The 17,388-nt window shown below is 49.0% G+C and overlaps 1 protein-coding gene across 1 annotated transcript; it reads right to left on the reverse strand.

The window, feature by feature from the left end:
* Positions 1-774: 774 nt before the first annotated feature.
* Positions 775-17,184, reverse strand: LOC140387084 (adenosine receptor A2b-like). The gene is made up of 3 exons (XM_072470093.1): positions 16,859-17,184; positions 1,101-1,760; positions 775-904 (listed from the first exon to the last, which is right to left on the reverse strand). Exons 1-3 carry the CDS (start codon positions 17,182-17,184, stop codon positions 775-777), a joined length of 1,116 nt encoding a protein of 371 aa, XP_072326194.1.
* Positions 17,185-17,388: the final 204 nt, after the last annotated feature.

The following is a 17,388-nucleotide window of genomic DNA, read 5'->3' on the forward strand; positions in this document are numbered from 1 at the left end:
ACATTGGAATATGAAATTTATACATTTTTCAAAGACATCACCCCTGTGCTCCCTGGCCCTTGGTCCAGCACTGCTTCATACATCATATTTTCATACTTATATTTAAATCTCTGTAAGCCTCACACCTCCCTATCTTTGTAACTCCCTCCAGTCCCTAAAACCCTCCCTATCTCTGTAACCTCCTGCAGACCCTACAGCCCTCCCGATCTCTGTAACTTCTTCTAGCACCTCCAACCCTCATATCTTTGTAACCTTCTGCGACCCATACAACTCTCCCTATCTCTGTAACTTTCTCTAGCCCTCCAACCCTCCCTATCATGTAACCTCATCCAGCTCCTAATAATAATCTTTATGACTGTCGCATGTAGGCTTCACACTGGAATTCAGTTACTGTGAAAATCCTCTAGTCGCCACACTCCGGCGGCTGTTCGGGTACAAAGAGGGTGAATTCAGAATGTCTAACAAGCACGTCTTTCAGGACCCTCCCGATCTTTGTAACCTTTGTAACCTCCTCCAGCCCCTACAACCCACTGTATCTTTGTAAGCTCCTCCAGCAGCTGGGACCCTCCCTATCTCTGTAAACTCCTCCAGCTCTAACAACCCTCCCTATCTCTATAACCTCCTGCAGCCCCTACAACCCTACCTATCTCTGTAACCCAATCCAACCCCTTCACCCTTCCCTATCTCTGTAACACCCTCCAGCCCCGACAACCCTCCCAATATCTGCAATCTCCCACCAGCACAAGCAGCAGATAATTCTGCGCTCTTCCAATTCTATACCCCTGTTCGTCCCCTGATTTCCATTGCGTCATCATTGGAAGGAGTGAGGCCATGAAGCAGTTTGGAAGCAAGGGCAGGAATCAAGGTATTGCTAGACTTGGAGCCAATGTAGGAGAGCAGTAAACTGGAAGATAGGACAACAAGAATTAAGACATGAGCAGTAGAGCTTTGAGTGAGCTCACATTTATGGAGGGAGGCAGACCAAGTCACCACGCCATGTGAACATTCATCAGCTACAATTCCTGACACATCTCAATGACTAGGGGCTCGTCATATGGAACACAGGGCCAACCCTCGACCTGGAGATGCAAGATTTGTACTTGGCGGCACACATCACACGGACAAAGACTGCCCTCAATGCGCTCCCAAAATCCTTTTTCCTCAGGGCGTAGACCATCGGGTTGATGAGTGAGTTCAGGTGCGAGAGGACCACCACCAAGTTCCCCAGCCATGAGGGCAAGCTGCAGGCAGGGCAGAAGAACACTAGGCTATTGACCACATTGAGGGGCAGCCAGCAGAGGCAGAAGAGGCCCACCATCAGGAAGAGGGTCTTGGCGGTCTGGATCTCACTGCGCTTGGCCGATCTGAACTGCTGATTGTTGAAGTACCGGCGAACAACTCGAAAAGAATCGGTGTAAATCCCGAGCATGACCAAGAGGGGCAGGAGCGTCCAACAGAAAAAGATGAAGTACACCATGTAGTTGAAGGAAATCACACTGCGGAATGAACAAGGCCCAACGGACGTCCAGCTGTGATTGGCGGGTCTCATGATCTCGAAGGGTCGGGGGAAGAATCCCAAGAGAGAGATCTTCTCTCTTAGGATGGACCTTTCGGCAGGAACGGTGAGGTTGGTCGTTAAGGCGACGAAAGTGTCTGAGCTGTTCCACCCCATCACCGGGGTGAAGCCAATAATCAAGGCCAAGATCCAGCAGAAGGCGATCGCCATGGTGACACGCTTCTTGGTGACCAGAATGCTGTATCTGGGAAAAAAATTGAAAAAGTAAATGGGGCCAAAGTTTTGTTAGATGTCGGCGTCATTGAACCATTTCCATGTACATCCTCCAAGACAGCTGCAGCATTTATATTTGCCTTAAAAAAACACCTTGAATCTAGGCAACACATTACACCCCTTCAGAATGTCCCAAAGTGCTTCACTGCCAATGAAGTGTCACTTCAGCAGCTTTGACAATGTGTCCATATTGTGTCCTTACTGACCCTCTGACAGTGCAGCGCTCCCTCCATACTGAGCCACTGATAGTGCAGCGCTCCCTCAGTACTGACCCTCCGACAATGCAGCATTCCCTCAGTACTGACCCACGTGAGAGTGCAGCACTCCCTCAGTACTGACCCTCCGACAATGCAGCATTCCCTCAGTACTGACCCCCCGACAGTGCAACATTCCCTCAGTACTGACCCCCGTGAGAGTGCAGCACTCCCTCAGTACTGACCCTCTGATAGTGCAGCACTCCCTCAGTACTGACCCTCTGATTGTGCAGCAATCTCAGTACAGACCCTGTGATTGTGCAGCACTCCTTCAGTACTGGCCCTCTGTCAGTGCAGCACTCCCTCAGTACTGACCGTCCGACAGTGCCACAGTCCCTGAGTACTGACCCTCCGACAGTGTAGCACTCCCTCATTACTGATCCTCTGACAGTGCAGCACTCCCTCCGTATTGACCCTCTGACAGTGCAGCGCTCCCTCGGTAATGCCTGTCCAAAAATGTCATGCTACCTCAGTACTGATCCTCTGACAGTGCAGCACTCCCTACGTACAGACACTGTGCCAGTGCAGCACTTCCTCAGTAATGATCCTCCAACAGCACAGCACTCCCTCAGTACTGACCCTCCGACAGTGCAGCGGTCCTACAGTACTAACCTTCAGACAGTGCAGCGCTCCCTCGGTAATGACTCTCCGAACGTGCAGACTCACTTAGCCTCAGTAATGACCCTCGAACAGTTGTGCAGCATTCCCGCCATACTGACCTTCGACAATGCAGCACTCCCTCCGTACTGACCCTCCAACACTGCAGCATTCCCTCAGTACAGACCCTCGACAATGCAGCGTTCCCTCAGTACTAACCCTCTGGCTTTGCAACATTCCCTCCATACTGACCCTTTGACAATGCAGCGCTCCCTCCATACTGAGCCCCTGACAGTGCAGTGCTCCCTCAGTACTGACCCTCCAACAGTGCAGCATTCCCTCCATACTGATCTTCTGACAGTGCAGCACTCCCTCAGTACTGACCCTCTGACAGTGCAGTATTCCCTCAGTACTGACCCCGCGAAAGTGGAACATTCCCTCAGCGAAAACAGCGCGGGAGCAGAGAGAGCCGGGACAGCGAAAACAGCGCCGGAGAGCCGGGAGATTTAAAAAGCGCGGGAGGAGAGAGCCGGGACAGCGAAAACACTGCGGGAGCAGAGAGAGCCGGGACAGCAAAAACAGCGCCAGAGGAGAGAGCCGGGAGATTTTAAAAGCGCAGGAGGAGAGAGCCAGGACAGCGAAAACAGCGCGGGAGCAGAGAGAGCCGGGACAGCGAAAACAGCGCCGGAGGAGAGAGCCGGGAGATTTAAAAAGCACGGGAGGAGAGAGCCGGGACAGTGCTGGGAGAGGTGAGTGCACAAAAGGTGTGGCAGGAGTGCCTTTAGTCACGGAGTGCTGATTGGAACAGAGTGCATCTGAGTTTAGGTGAGTGACTGAGTTTGGGTGAGTGGCGAGAGAGGGCTGTGTTTTTGTTGGTGTTCGGGTTTATCCTTGAGGTTCTATAAAGAAATTAAAAAATATATATATTTAAATTAATTAACTAGTTGAATATGGCTGGGCAGGTGATGTGCTGTTGCTGTATGATGATGGAACTGGTGGATCCCATTGAGACCGTCAGTGACCACATCTGCAGCAAGTGTTGGCTGCTCGAGGAATTTTGGCTCAGAATTGATGAGCTGGAGACCGAGCTGCACACACTGCGGCACATCAGGGAGGGGGAACATTACCTGGACGCTTTGTTTCAGGAGGCAGTCACACCTGGTAGAATAAGTTCTGTTCATTCGGACAGTGGTCAGGGACAGAATGGTGTGACTGCAAGGGAGGCAGGTAGAGGGATCCTGAGTTTAGGGGTTGAGGAGCCTCAGCCCTTGACCTTGTCCAACAGGTATGAGGTACTTGCTCCCTGTGTGGATGAGGAAGAGGGCTGTAGGGAGGATGCGTTGACTGACCACTGCACTGTGGTACAGGAAGCCATTCAAGAGGGGGGAGCAAAAAGACAAGTGGTAGTTGTAGGGGATTCTATAATTAGGGGGATTGATGGCATCCTTTGTAAGCCAGATCGAGAGTCCCGCATGGTATGTTGCCTGCCCGGTGCCAGGGTGAGGGACATCTCTGATCGGCTTGAAAGGATTTTGGAGAGGGAGGGGGAGGATCCAGTTGTTGTGGTCCACGTTGGGACTAACAACATAGGTAAGACTAGGAAAGAGGACCTGTTTGGGGATTATCAAACACTAGGGACTAAATTAAAGAGTAGGTCCTCCAGGGTTATAATCTCTGGATTACTACCCGAGCCACGTGCCAATTGGCATAGGGTTGAGAAAATTAGAGAAGTTAACACGTGGCTAAAGGAGTGGTGCGGGAAAGAGGGATTCCATTTCATGGGGCATTGGCATCAGTATTGGGGCAGGAAGGACCTGTACCATTGGGACAGTCTTCACCTGAATCATTCTGGGACCAGTGTTCTAGAGAATAGGATAAATAGGTTGGTCACAAGGACTTTAAACTAGCAAGTTGGGGGGAAGGGAAGTGTAAAGCTATGGACAGTATAATGATTAATGGAGATCAAGGCAGCAGGTTATGTGACAGGTTATTATGTAGAGATATGGGTTCAAAGACAAGGAAAATTAGGAGAAAGGGTCAGAGGAAAAATAAATTGCGAAAAGTTTCTGATCAAGGTGTTAGGATTCATAACAAAGACATAAAAAACAGCATAAGTGTACTTTACCTGAATGCTCGTAGTATACGAAATAAGGTAAATGAGTTGATGGCGCAAATCATCGTGAATGACTATGATTTAGTGGCCATTACTGAAACATGGTTAAAAGATGGTCACGACTGGGAGTTAAATATCCAAGGGTGTCAGACTATACGAAAGGATAGAATGGACGGTAAGGGCGGTGGTGTAGCTTTGTTGTTTAAGGATGGCATCTGGGCAAGAGTAAGGAATGATATTGGTGCTATGGAGGACAAGGTTGAATCAATTTGGGTGGAAATCAGGAATAGTAAGGCGAAAAGGTCACTGATAGGAGTAGTCTATAGGCCACCAAATAGTAACAGGATGGTAGGGCAGGCAATAAGCAAAGAAATAACGGATGCATGTAGAAATGGTACAGCGGTTATCATGGGAGATTTTAATCTGCATATCGATTGGCTTAACCAGGTTGGTAAAGGCAGCCTTGAGGAGGAGTTTATAGAATGTGCCCGGGATAATTTCCTGGAACAGTATGTAATGGAACCTACAAGGGGACAAGCGGTCCTAGATCTGGTCCTGTGTAATGAGGCAGGATTGATTAATGATCTCATAGTTCGGGATCCTCTTGGAAGGCGCGACCACAAAATGGTGGAATTTAAAATACAGTTGGAGCATGACAAGGTAAAATCAAACACTAGTGTTTTGTGCTTAAACAAAGGCGATTACAATGGGATGAGAGAAGAACTAGCTAAGGTAGACTGGGAGCAAAGACTTTATGGTGAAGCAGTTGAGGAACAGTGGAGAACCTTCCGAGCGATCTTTCACAGTGTTCAGAAAAGGTTCATACCGACAAAAAAGAAAGACGGTAGAAAGGGGAAAAATCGACCGTGGATATCTAAGGAGGTGAGGGAGAGTATCAAATTGAAGGAATAAACAGACAAAGTGGAAAAAATTAGTGGGAGACTAGAGGACTGGGAAGTCTTTAGGGGACAACAGAAAGCTACTAAAAAAGCCATAAAGAAGAGTAAGGTAGACTATGAAAGTAAACTGGCTCAGAACATAAAAGCAGATAGTAAAAGCTTCTACAAATATATAAGACAAAAAAGAGTGGCTAAGGTAAATATTGGTCCTTTGGAAGATGAGAAGGGAGATTTGATAATCGGAGACGGGGACATAACTGAGGAGCTGAACAGGTTTTTTGGGTCAGTCTTCACAGTGGAGGACACAAATAACATGCCAGTGACTGATGGAAATAAGGATATGATAGGTGAGGACCTTGAGATGATTGTAATCACGAAGGAGGCAGTATTGTGCAAGCTAATGGGGCTAAAGGTAGACAAGTCTCCTGGCCCTGATGGGATGCATCCCAGAGTGTTAAAAGAGATGGCTAGGGAAATTGTAAATGCACCAGTGATAATTTATCAAAATTCACTAGACTCTGGGGTGGTCCCAGAGGATTGGAAAGTAGCAAACGTGACACCACTGTTTAAAAAAGGAGGTCGGCAGAAAGCGGGTAATTATAGGCCGGTAAGCTTAACTTCGGTTGTAGGGAAAATGCTGGAATCTATCATTAAGGAGGAAATAACGGGGCACCTGGAGGGAAATTGTCCCATTGGGCAGATGCAGCATGGGTTCACAAAGGGTAGGTCGTGTCTGACTAATTTGGTAGAATTTTTTGAGGACGTTACCAGTGCAGTAGATAACGGGGAGCCAATGGATGTGGTATATCTGGATTTCCAGAAAGCTTTTGACAAGGTGCCACACAAAAGTTTGCTGCATAAACTAAAGATGCATGGCATTGAGGGTAAAGTGGTGGCATGGGTGGAGGATTGGTTAACTAACAGAAAGCAGAGAGTGGGGATAAATGGGTGTTTCTCTGGTTGGCAACCTGTAACTAGTGGGGTCCCTCAAGGATCAGTGTTGGGCCCGCAGTTGTTCGCAATTTACATAGACGATTTAGAGTTGGGGACCAAGTGCAATGTGTCAAAGTTTGCAGACGACACTAAGATGAGTGGTAAAGCAAAAAGGGCAGAGGATACCGGAAGTCTGCAGAAGGATTTGGATAGGTTAGGTGAATGGGCTAGGGTCTGGCAGATGGAATTCAATGTTGCCAAGTATGAGGCTATCCATTTTGGGAGGAATAACAGCAGAATGGATTATTATTTAAATGGTAAGATGTTAAAACATGCTGCTGTGCAGAGGGACCTGGGTGTGCTGGTGCACAAGTCGCAAAAAGTTGGTGTGCAGGTGCAACAGGTGATTAAGAAGGCTAATCGAGTTTTGTCTTTCATTGCTAGAGGGATGGAGTTCAAGACTAGTGAGGTTATGCTGCAATTGTATAGGGTGTTGGTGAGGCCGCATCTGGAGTATTAAGTTCAGTTTTGGTCTCCTTACCTGAGAAAGGACATATTGGCACTGGAGGGTGTGCAGAGGAGATTCACTAGGTTGATCCCAGAGTTGAGGGGATTAGATTATGACGAGAGGTTGAGTAGACTGGGACTGTACTCATTGGAGTTTAGAAGGATGCGGGGGGATTTTATTGAGACATATAAAATTATGAAGGGAATAGATAGGATAGATGCGGGCAGGTTTTTTCCACTGGTCGGGGAAAGCAGAACTAGGGGGCATAGCCTCAAAATAAGGGGAGGTAGATTAAGGACTGAGTGTAGGAGGAACTTCTTCACCCAAAGGGTTGTGAATCTCTGGAATTCCTTGCCCAGTGAAGCAGTTGAGGCTCCTTCTTTAAACGTTTTTAAGAAAAAGATAGATGCCTTTCTAAAGAATAAAGGGGTTCGGGGATATGGTGTACGGGCCGGAGAGTGGAGCTGAGTCCACAAAGATCAGCCATGATCTCATTAAATGGCGGAGCAGGCTTGAGGGGCCAGATGGCCTACTCCTGTTCCTAGTTCTTATGTTCTTATGTAGTACTGACCCCCCTGAGAGTGCAGCACTCCCTCAGTACTGACACTCTGATAGTGCAGCAATCTCAGTACAGACCCTGTGATTGTGCAGCACTCCTTCAGTACTGACCCTCTGACAGTGCAGCACTCCCTCAGTACTGACCCTCTGACAGTGCAGCACTCTCTCATTACTGATCCTCTGACAGTGCAGCACTCCCTCCGTACTGACCCTCTGAAAGTGCAGCGCTCCCTCGGTAATGACTGTCTGAAAATGTTGTGCTTCCTCAGCACTGACCCTCTGACAGTGCAGCACTCCATTCGTACTAACTCTCTGACAGTACAGCACTCCCTACGTACACTGTGCCAGTGCAGCACTTCCTGAGTAATGATCCTCCAACATAACAGCACTCCCTCAGTACTGACCCTCCGACAGTGCAGCGGTTCTGCAGTACTAACCTTCAGACAGTGCAGCGCTCCCTCGGTAATGACTCTCCGAGAGTGCAGCACTCCCTCAGCCTCAGTAATGACCCTCGAACAGTTGAGCACTTGCTCTGTAATGGCCCTCCAACAGTGCAGTGCTCCCTCAGTACTGACCCTCCAACAGTGCAGCATTCCCTCAGTATTGACCCTCGGACAGTGCAGCGCTCCCTCAGTACTTTTAAAAAAAAATATTTTTATGAAGGTTTTTTAACAACACAATTTTTTCCCCTTACAAACAATAACCCCCCCCCCCCGTAACAAAATAACGCAAATTCTCCCTGAGCAAGATATATACAAGGCAAGATGGTATATTTACATAGCTTTATACACTTCGCTCCCTCAGTACTGACCATACGACAGTGCAACAGTCCCTCAGTACTGTCCTCTAACAATGCAGTACTCTCTCAATACTGACCCTCCAACAATGCAGCACTCCCTCAGTTCTGACCTTCCAACAGTGCAGCAGTCCCTCAGTACTGTCCTCTAACAATGCAGCACTCCCTCAGTTCTGACCTTCCAACAGTGCAGCAGTCCCTCAGTACTGACCCTTCAACAGTGCAGCAGTCCCTCAGTACTGACCCCCCAAAATGGCTGATCCTTATCCTGAGACTACCTAGTTCTAGACTCTCTAATTGAGCGATGGAAGTTGGGGAATGTGTAAGGGGCAAGAATTGGAGGAGCGCATATGTCTCAGACCGTTTTGGGGGCTGAAGGAGGTTACAGAGATAGGGAAGACTGTCGGACGTTACAGAGATAGGGAGGGCTGTCGGGGCTGGAGGACGTTAGAGATAGGGAGGGCTGTAGGAGGTTACAGAGATTGGGAGGGTTCAAGGGGCTGGTGTGGATAATAGAGATAGGGAAGATTGTAGGAGCTGGAGGAGGTTACAAAGATATGAAAGATAGCAGGGGACTGAAGAGTTTACAGAGATCAGGGGAGTTCTACACTGGATAAAAGCAAATTACTGTGGATGCTGGAATCTGAAACCAAAGAGAAAATGCTAGAAAATCTCAGCAAGTCTGGCAGCATCTGTAGGGAGAGAGAAGAGCTAATGTTTTGAGTCCAGGTGACTGTCAAAGCTTTGACAAAGGGTCATCTGGACTCTAAACATTAGGTCTTCTCTCTCCCTACAGATGCTGCCAGACCTGCTGAGATTTTCCAGCATTTTCTCTTTGGTTCCAGAGAGTTCTAGGTACTAGAGGGGGAAATAGCGATATGGAGGGTTGGAGGGGTGGGGTTCAAGGAGATTGTGGAACTAGGGAGGGTTATAGGGGTTGGAGGAAATTACAGAGATAGGGAAAGTTGTAGGAGTTGGAGGGGATTAAAGATAGGGAGGATTGTAAAGGACTGAAGGTGGTTACAGAAATAGGAAGGATTCTAGGGGCTGGAGGGGGTAATATAGACAGGGAGGGTTGTAGGAGTTTGAGGAGATTATGGAACTAGGGAGAGTTTTAGGAGTTGGAGGAAATTACAGATATAGGGAGGTTGTAGGGGCTTGAGGAGATTACAGAGATAGGGAGGGTTGTAGGGGCTGGAGGAGGTTACAGAGATAGGGAGGGTTGTAGGGGCTGGAGGAGTTACAGAGATAGGGAAGGCTGTAGAGGCTGGAGAAGGTGACAGAGATAGGGAGGGATGTAGGGGCTGGAGGAGGTTACAGAGAGAGGGAGGGTAGTAGGGGCTGGAGGAGGTTACAGAGATAGGGAAGGTTGTAGGGGCTGGAGAAGGTTACAGAGATAGGGAGGGATGTAGGGGTTGGAGGAGATTACAGAGATAGGGAGGGATGTAGGGGTTGGAGGAGATTACAGAGATAGGGAAGGTTGTAGGGGCTGGAGAAGGTTACAGAGATAGGGAGGGATGTAGGGGTTGGAGGAGATTACAGAGATAGGGAGGGATGTAGGGGTTGGAGGAGATTACACAGATAGGGAAGGTTGTAGGGGCTGGAGAAGGTTACAGAGATAGGGAGGGATGTAGGGGCTGGAGGAGGCTACAGAGATAGGGAGGGATGTAGGGGTTGGAGGAGATTACAGAGATAGGGAGGGATGTAGGGGTTGGAGGAGATTACAGAGATAGGGAGGGTAGTAGGGGCTGGAGGAGGTTACAGAGATAGGGAAGGTTGTAGGGGCTGGAGAAGGTTACAGAGATAGGGAGGGATGTAGGGGTTGGAGGAGATTACAGAGATAGGGAGGGATGTAGGGGCTGGAGGAGGTTACAGAGATAGGGAGGGTAGTAGGGGCTGGAGGAGGTTACAGAGATAGGGAAGGTTGTAGGGGCTGGAGAAGGTTACAGAGATAGGGAGGGATGTAGGGGTTGGAGGAGATTACAGAGATAGGGAGGGATGTAGGGGTTGGAGGAGATTACAGAGATAGGGAAGGTTGTAGGGGCTGGAGAAGGTTACAGAGATAGGGAGGGATGTAGGGGTTGGAGGAGATTACAGAGATAGGGAGGGATGTAGGGGTTGGAGGAGATTACACAGATAGGGAAGGTTGTAGGGGCTGGAGAAGGTTACAGAGATAGGGAGGGATGTAGGGGCTGGAGGAGGCTACAGAGATAGGGAGGGATGTAGGGGTTGGAGGAGATTACAGAGATAGGGAGGGATGTAGGGGTTGGAGGAGATTACAGAGATAGGGAAGGTTGTAGGGGCTGGAGAAGGTTACAGAGATAGGGAGGGATGTAGGGGCTGGAGGAGGTTACAGAGATAGGGAGGGATGTAGGGGTTGGAGGAGATTACAGAGATAGGGAGGGATGTAGGGGCTGGATGAGGTTACAGAGATAGGGAGGGATGTAGGGGTTGGAGGAGATTACAGAGATAGGGAGGGATGTAGGGGCTGGAGGAGGTTACAGAGAAACGGAGAGGTGTAGGGGCTGGAGGAGGTTACAGAGATAGGGAAGGTTGTAGGGGCAAGAGGAGATTACAGAGATAGGAAGGGTTGTAGGGCTAGAGGAGATTACAGAGATAGGGAAGGTTGTAGGGCGAGAGGAGATTACCGAGGTAGGGAAGGTTGTAGGGGCTGGAGAAGGTTACAGAGATAGGGAGGGATGTAGGGGCTGGAGGAGGTTACAGAGAAACGGAGAGGTGTAGGGGCTGGAGGAGGTTACAGAGATAGGGAAGGTTGTAGGTGCAAGAGGAGATTACAGAGATAGGGAGGGTTCTCGGGCTAGAGGAGATTACAGAGATAGGGAAGGTTGTAGGGCTAGAGGTGATTACAGAGATAGGGAGGGTTGTAGGGGCTGGAGGAGTTACAGAGATAGGGAAGGTTGTACGGACTGGAGAAGGTTACAGAGATAAGGATGGATTAGGTGCTGGTGGATATTTTCAGAGAACGGAATGGTTGCAGGAGGAGGTTACAGAGATAGGGAGGGTTTTAGTGGCTGGAGGATGTTAGAGAGTTAGGGAGGGTTGTAGGGGTTGGAGGAAGTTACAGAGATCAGATGTGTTGTAGGAGGGGGTTACAGAGATAGGGAGGGTTGTAGGTGTTGAAGGGGGTTACAGAGATCGGAAGGGTTGTAGGAGTGGGTTACAGAGATAGGGAGGGTTGTAGGAGGGGGTTACAGAGATCGGAAGGGTTGTAGGAGGGGGTTACAGAGATAGGGAGGGTTGTAGGAGGGGGTGACAGAGATCGGAAGGGTTGTAGGATGGGGTTACAGAGATAGGGAGGGTTGTAGGAGGGGGTTACAGAGATCGGAAGGGTTGTAGGAGGGGGTTACAGAGATCGGGAGGGTTGTAGGAGGGGGTTACAGAGATCGGAAGTGTTGTAGGACGGGGTTACAGAGATAGGGAGGGTTGTAGGAGGGGGTTACAGAGATCGGAAGGGTTGTAGGACGGGGTTACAGAGATCGGAAGGGTTGTAGGAGGGGGTTACAGAGGTTGGAAGGGTTTTAGGAGGGGGTTACAGAGATAGGGAGGGTTGTAGGAGGGGGTTACAGAGATCGGAAGGGTTGTAGGAGGGGGTTACTGAGATAGGGAGGGTTGTAGGAGGGGGTTACAGAGATCGGAAGGGTTGTAGGAGGGGGTTACAGAGATAGGGAGGGTTGTAGGTGTTGGAGGGGGTTACAGAGATCGGAAGGGTTGTAGGAGGGGGTTACAGAGATCGGAAGGGTTGTAGGAGGGGGTTACAGAGATCGGAAGTGTTGTAGGACGGGGTTACAGAGATAGGGAGGGTTGTAGGAGGGGGTTACTGAGATAGGGAGGGTTGTAGGAGGGGGTTACAGAGATCGGAAGGGTTGTAGGAGGGGGTTACAGAGATAGGGAGGGTTGTAGGTGTTGGAGGAGGTTACAGAGATCGGAAGGGTTGTAGGAGTGGATACAGAGATAGGGAGGGTTGTAGGAGGGGGTTACAGAGATCGGAAGGGTTGTAGGAGGGGGTTACAGAGATAGGGAGGGTTAGAACATAGAACAGAGAACATAGAACATAGAACAATACAGCGCAGTACAGGCCCTTCGGCCCACGATGTTGCACCGAAACAAAAGCCATCTAACCTACACTATGCCATTATCATCCATATGTTTATCCAATAAACTTTTAAATGCCCTCAATGTTGGCGAGTTCACTACTGTAGCAGGTAGGGCATTCCACGGCCTCACTACTCTTTGCGTAAAGAACCTACCTCTGACCTCTGTCCTATATCTATTACCCCTCAGTTTAAAGTTATGTCCCCTCGTGCCAGCCATATCCATCCGCGGGAGAAGGCTCTCACTGTCCACCCTATCCAACCCCCTGATCATTTTGTATGCCTCTATTAAGTCTCCTCTTAACCTTCTTCTCTCCAACGAAAACAACCTCAAGTCCATCAGCCTTTCCTCATAAGATTTTCCCTCCATACCAGGCAACATCCTGGTAAATCTCCTCTGCACCCGCTCCAAAGCCTCCACGTCCTTCCTATAATGCGGTGACCAGAACTGTACACAATACTCCAAATGCGGCCGTACCAGAGTTCTGTACAGCTGCAACATGACCTCCCGACTCCGGAACTCAATCCCTCAACCAATAAAGGCCAACACTCCATAGGCCTTCTTCACAACCCTATCAACCTGGGTGGCAACTTTCAGGGATCTATGTACATGGACACCTAGATCCCTCTGCTCATCCACACTTTCAAGAACTTTACCATTAGCCAAATATTCCGCATTCCTGTTATTCCTTCCAAAGTGAATCACCTCACACTTCTCTACATTAAACTCCATTTGCCACCTTTCAGCCCAGCTCTGCAGCTTATCTATATCCCTCTGTAACCTGCTCCATCCTTCCACACTATCGACAACACCACCGACTTTAGTATCGTCTGCAAATTTACTCACCCACCCTTCTGCGCCTTCCTCTAGGTCATTGATAAAAATGACAAACAGCAACGGCCCCAGAACAGATCCTTGTGGTACTCCACTTGTGACTGTACTCCATTCTGAACATTTCCCATCAACCACCACCCTCTGTCTTCTTTCAGCTAGCCAATTTCTGATCCACATCTCTAAATCACCCTCAATCCCCAGCCTCCGTATTTTTTGCAATAGCCTGCCGTGGGGAACCTTATCAAACGCTTTGCTGAAATCCATATACACCACATCAACTGCTCTACCCTCGTCTACCTGTTCAGTCACCTTCTCAAAGAACTCGATAAGGTTTGTGAGGCATGACCTACCCTTCACAAAGCCATGCTGACTATCCCTGATCATATTATTCCTATCTAGATGATTATGAATCTTGTCTCTTATAATCCCCTCCAAGACTTTACCCACTACAGACGTGAGGCTCACCGGTCTATAGTTGCCGGGGTTGTCTCTGCTCCCCTTTTTGAACAAAGGGACCACATTTGCTGTCCTCCAGTCCTCTGGCACTATTCCTGTAGCCAATGATGACATAAAAATCAAAGCCAAAGGTCCAGCAATCTCTTCCCTGGCCTCCCAGAGAATCCTAGGATAAATCCCATCAGGTCCCGGGGACTTATCTATTTTCAGCCTGTCCAGAATTGCCAACACCTCTTCCCTACGTACCTCAATGCCATCTATTCTATTAGCCTGGGTCTCAGCATTCTCCTCCACAACATTATCTTTTTCCTGAGTGAATACTGACGAAAAATATTCATTTAGTATCTTGCCTATCTCTTCAGACTCCACACACAATTTCCCATCCCTGTCCTTGACTGGTCCTACTCTTTCCCTAGTCATTCGCTTATTCCTGACATACCTATAGAAAGCTTTTGGGTTTCCTTGATCCTTCCTGCCAAATACTTCTCATGTCCCCTCCTTGCTCGTCTTAGCTCTCTCTTTAGATGCTTCCTCGCTACCTTGTAACTATCCATCGCCCCAACCGAAACTTCACACTTCATCTTCACATAGGCCTCCTTCTTCCTCTTAACAAGAGATTCCACTTCCTTGGTAAACCACGGTTCCCTCGCTCGACGCCTTCCTCCCTGTCTGACCGGTACATACTTATCAAGAACACGCAGTAGCTGATCCTTGAACAAGCCCCACTTATCCAGTGTGCCCAACACTTGCAGCCTACTTCTCCACCTTATCCCCCCCAAGTCAGGTCTAATGGCATCATAATTGCCCTTCCCCCAGCTATAACTCTTGCCCTGCGGTGTATACTTATCCCTTTCCATCATTAACGTAAACGTCACCGAATTGTGGTCACTGTCCCCAAAGTGCTCTCCTACCTCCAAATCCAACACCTGGCCTGGTTCATTACCCAAAACCAAATCCAACGTGGCCTCGCCTCTTGTTGGCCTGTCAACATATTGTTTCAGGAAACCCTCCTGCACACACTGTACAAAAAACGACCCATCTATTGTACTCGAACTGTATCTTTTCCAGTCAATATTTGGAAAGTTAAAGTCTCCCATAATAACTACCCTGTTACTTTCGCTCATATCCAGAATCATCTTCGCCATCCTTTCCTCTACATCCCTAGAACTATTAGGAGGCCTATAAAAAACTCCCAACAGGGTGACCTCTCCTTTCCTGTTTCTAACTTCAGCCCATACTACCTCGGAATAAGAGTCCCCATCTAGCATCCTCTCCGCCACCGTAATACTGCTCTTGACTAGCAGCGCCACACCTCCCCCTCTTTTGCCTCCTTCTCTGAGCTTACTAAAACACCTAAACCCCGGAACCTGCAACATCCATTCCTGTCCCTGCTCTATCCATGTCTCCGAAATGCCCACAACATCGAAGTCCCAGGTACCAACCCATACTGCCAGTTCCCCTACCTTGTTTCGTATACTCCTGGCATTGAAGTAGACACACTTCAAACCACCTACCTGAACACTGGCCCCCTCCTGCGACGTCAAATCTGTGCTCCTGACCTCTATACTCTCATTCTCCCTTACCCTAAAACTACAATCCAGGTTCCCATGCCCCTGCTGCATTAGTTTAAACCCCCCCAAAGAGCACTAACAAATCTCCCCCCCAGGATATTTGTGCCCCTCAGGTTCAGATGTAGACCATCCTGTCTGTAGAGGTCCCACCTTCCCCAGAAAGAGCCCCAGTTATCCAAAAATCTGAATCCCTCCCGCCTGCACCATCCCTGTAGCCACATGTTTAAATGCTCTCTCTCCCTATTCCTCATCTCACTATCACGTGGCACGGGCAACAACCCAGAGATAACAACTCTGTTTGTTCTAGTTCTGAGCTTCCATCCTAGCTCCCTGAAAGCCTGCCTGACATCCTTGTCCCCTTTCCTACCTATGTTGTTAGTGCCAATGTGGACCACGACTTGGGGCTGCTCCCCCTCCCGCCTAAGGACCCGGAAAACACGATCCGAGACATCACGTACCCTTGCACCTGGGAGGCAACATACCAAACATGAGTCTCTCACGCTCCCACAAAATCTCCTATCTGTGCCCCTGACTATAGAGTCCCCAATTACTAATGCTCTGCTCCTCTCCCCCCTTCCCTTCTGAGCAACAGGGACAGACTCCGTGCCAGAGGCCCGTACCCCATGGCTTACCCCTGGTAAGTCGTCCCCCCCACAAGTATCCAAAGCGGTATACTTGTTTCTCAGGGGAACGACCGCAGGGGATCCCTGCACTGACTGCTTTTTCCCAGTCCCTCTTACAGTTACCCACCTATCTCCAATCTTTGGTGTAACTAATTCCCTGAAGCTGCTATCTATGACCCCTTCTGCCTCCCGAATGATCCAAAGTTCTTCCAACTCCAGCTCCAGTTCCCTAACTCGGTCTTGGAGGAGCTGGAGATGGCAGCACTTCCTGCAGGTAAAATCAGCAGGGACACTAACTGCATCCCTCACCTCAAACATCCTGCAGGAGGAACATTGCACTCCCTTCCCTGCCATTCCTCCAACTTTCTACCAAGATCTGGCTAACAACTAAATTAAATTTTTATAAAAAATAATAATAATATAATAAAATATGGTACTTACCTCAGACCAATGGGTTGTAGGTGTTGGAGGGGGTTACAGAGATCGGGAGGGCTTTAGGGGCTGGAGATGTTACAGAGATCGGAAGGGTTGGAGGATGGGGTTACAGAGATAGGGAGGAGATGAAGAGAGATTTGAAAACAAAGCCATAAAAGTGATGTCTAGTCAGGCTGCGAGCCAATGTGCCCCAGCAAGCATCAGGTACGGGTGGTGGATGAATGAGGCTGGTGCAGGTTCGGACACATAGAACAAGGTTCTGGATGAGTTGAAGTGAACAGAGCGGTGGACGGGAGGATGGACGGAGAGAGAGCGTCAGTCTAGCTGAGTCTGGTCAGGATTGACGTAAGATAAAATGGCACGAGGTTCGCCGGTTTACCTGCTGGGCTGGCGGATTTTCAGGTGGGTGTTGATTGCGATGGCTAGCAGCACAAAGACTGAGAACTGCGTTGTGATGAGTGGGAAACAGGCGAGGAGCAGACAGCCGTAAAAACAGACGGTGAGGTCCAAGGTGAGCAAGATGGAGCATGGGACAGCCAGGGCCCCCACGCTCAGATCCGCCAGGGCCAGACAGGCAATCAGGTAGTTAGTCAGGGTCCTCAGTTCTCTGTGTAAGTACACAGTCGCACAGACCAGCAGGTTCATACTAATGACTCCAATAGCGAGGGCTGCCTCCAGAACAATGAAGAGACTGTCCGCTCCCATTGATTCAGTTAACCTTTCCGACACAAGGTCACTTTCCAATGCTGTCTTTTCCTCCCAAGCTTCTAATATAAAGGTTCCGTACTTGCTACGGTGCTGGCGTCTCTTCACAACTTAAGTGGAAACTAACAGGAGATTGGTATATAAGTGCACTGACATGCTGATAACCTGACAGGCAAATTGGAAGTAGAGGGGGTTACAGAGAAA

Source organism: Scyliorhinus torazame, chromosome 12 (assembly GCF_047496885.1).
Source record: "Scyliorhinus torazame isolate Kashiwa2021f chromosome 12, sScyTor2.1, whole genome shotgun sequence".
Taxonomy (NCBI): Eukaryota; Metazoa; Chordata; class Chondrichthyes; order Carcharhiniformes; family Scyliorhinidae; genus Scyliorhinus; species Scyliorhinus torazame.

What these genes read in the sequence shown, in the direction of transcription:
- LOC140387084 (XM_072470093.1), bottom strand. Translation starts at nt 17,184, where the DNA reads ATGGGAGCGGACAGTCTCTTCATTGTTCTGGAGGCAGCCCTCGCTATT. An exon ending in AAAATCCGCCAGCCCAGCAG is followed by an intron (nt 1,761 to 16,858) that starts GTAAACCGGCGA and finishes TTTTTTTCCCAG; the next exon opens with ATACAGCATTCTGGTCACCA. An exon ending in CGTGTGATGTGTGCCGCCAA is followed by an intron (nt 905 to 1,100) that starts GTACAAATCTTG and finishes CCTATCTTCCAG; the next exon opens with TTTACTGCTCTCCTACATTG.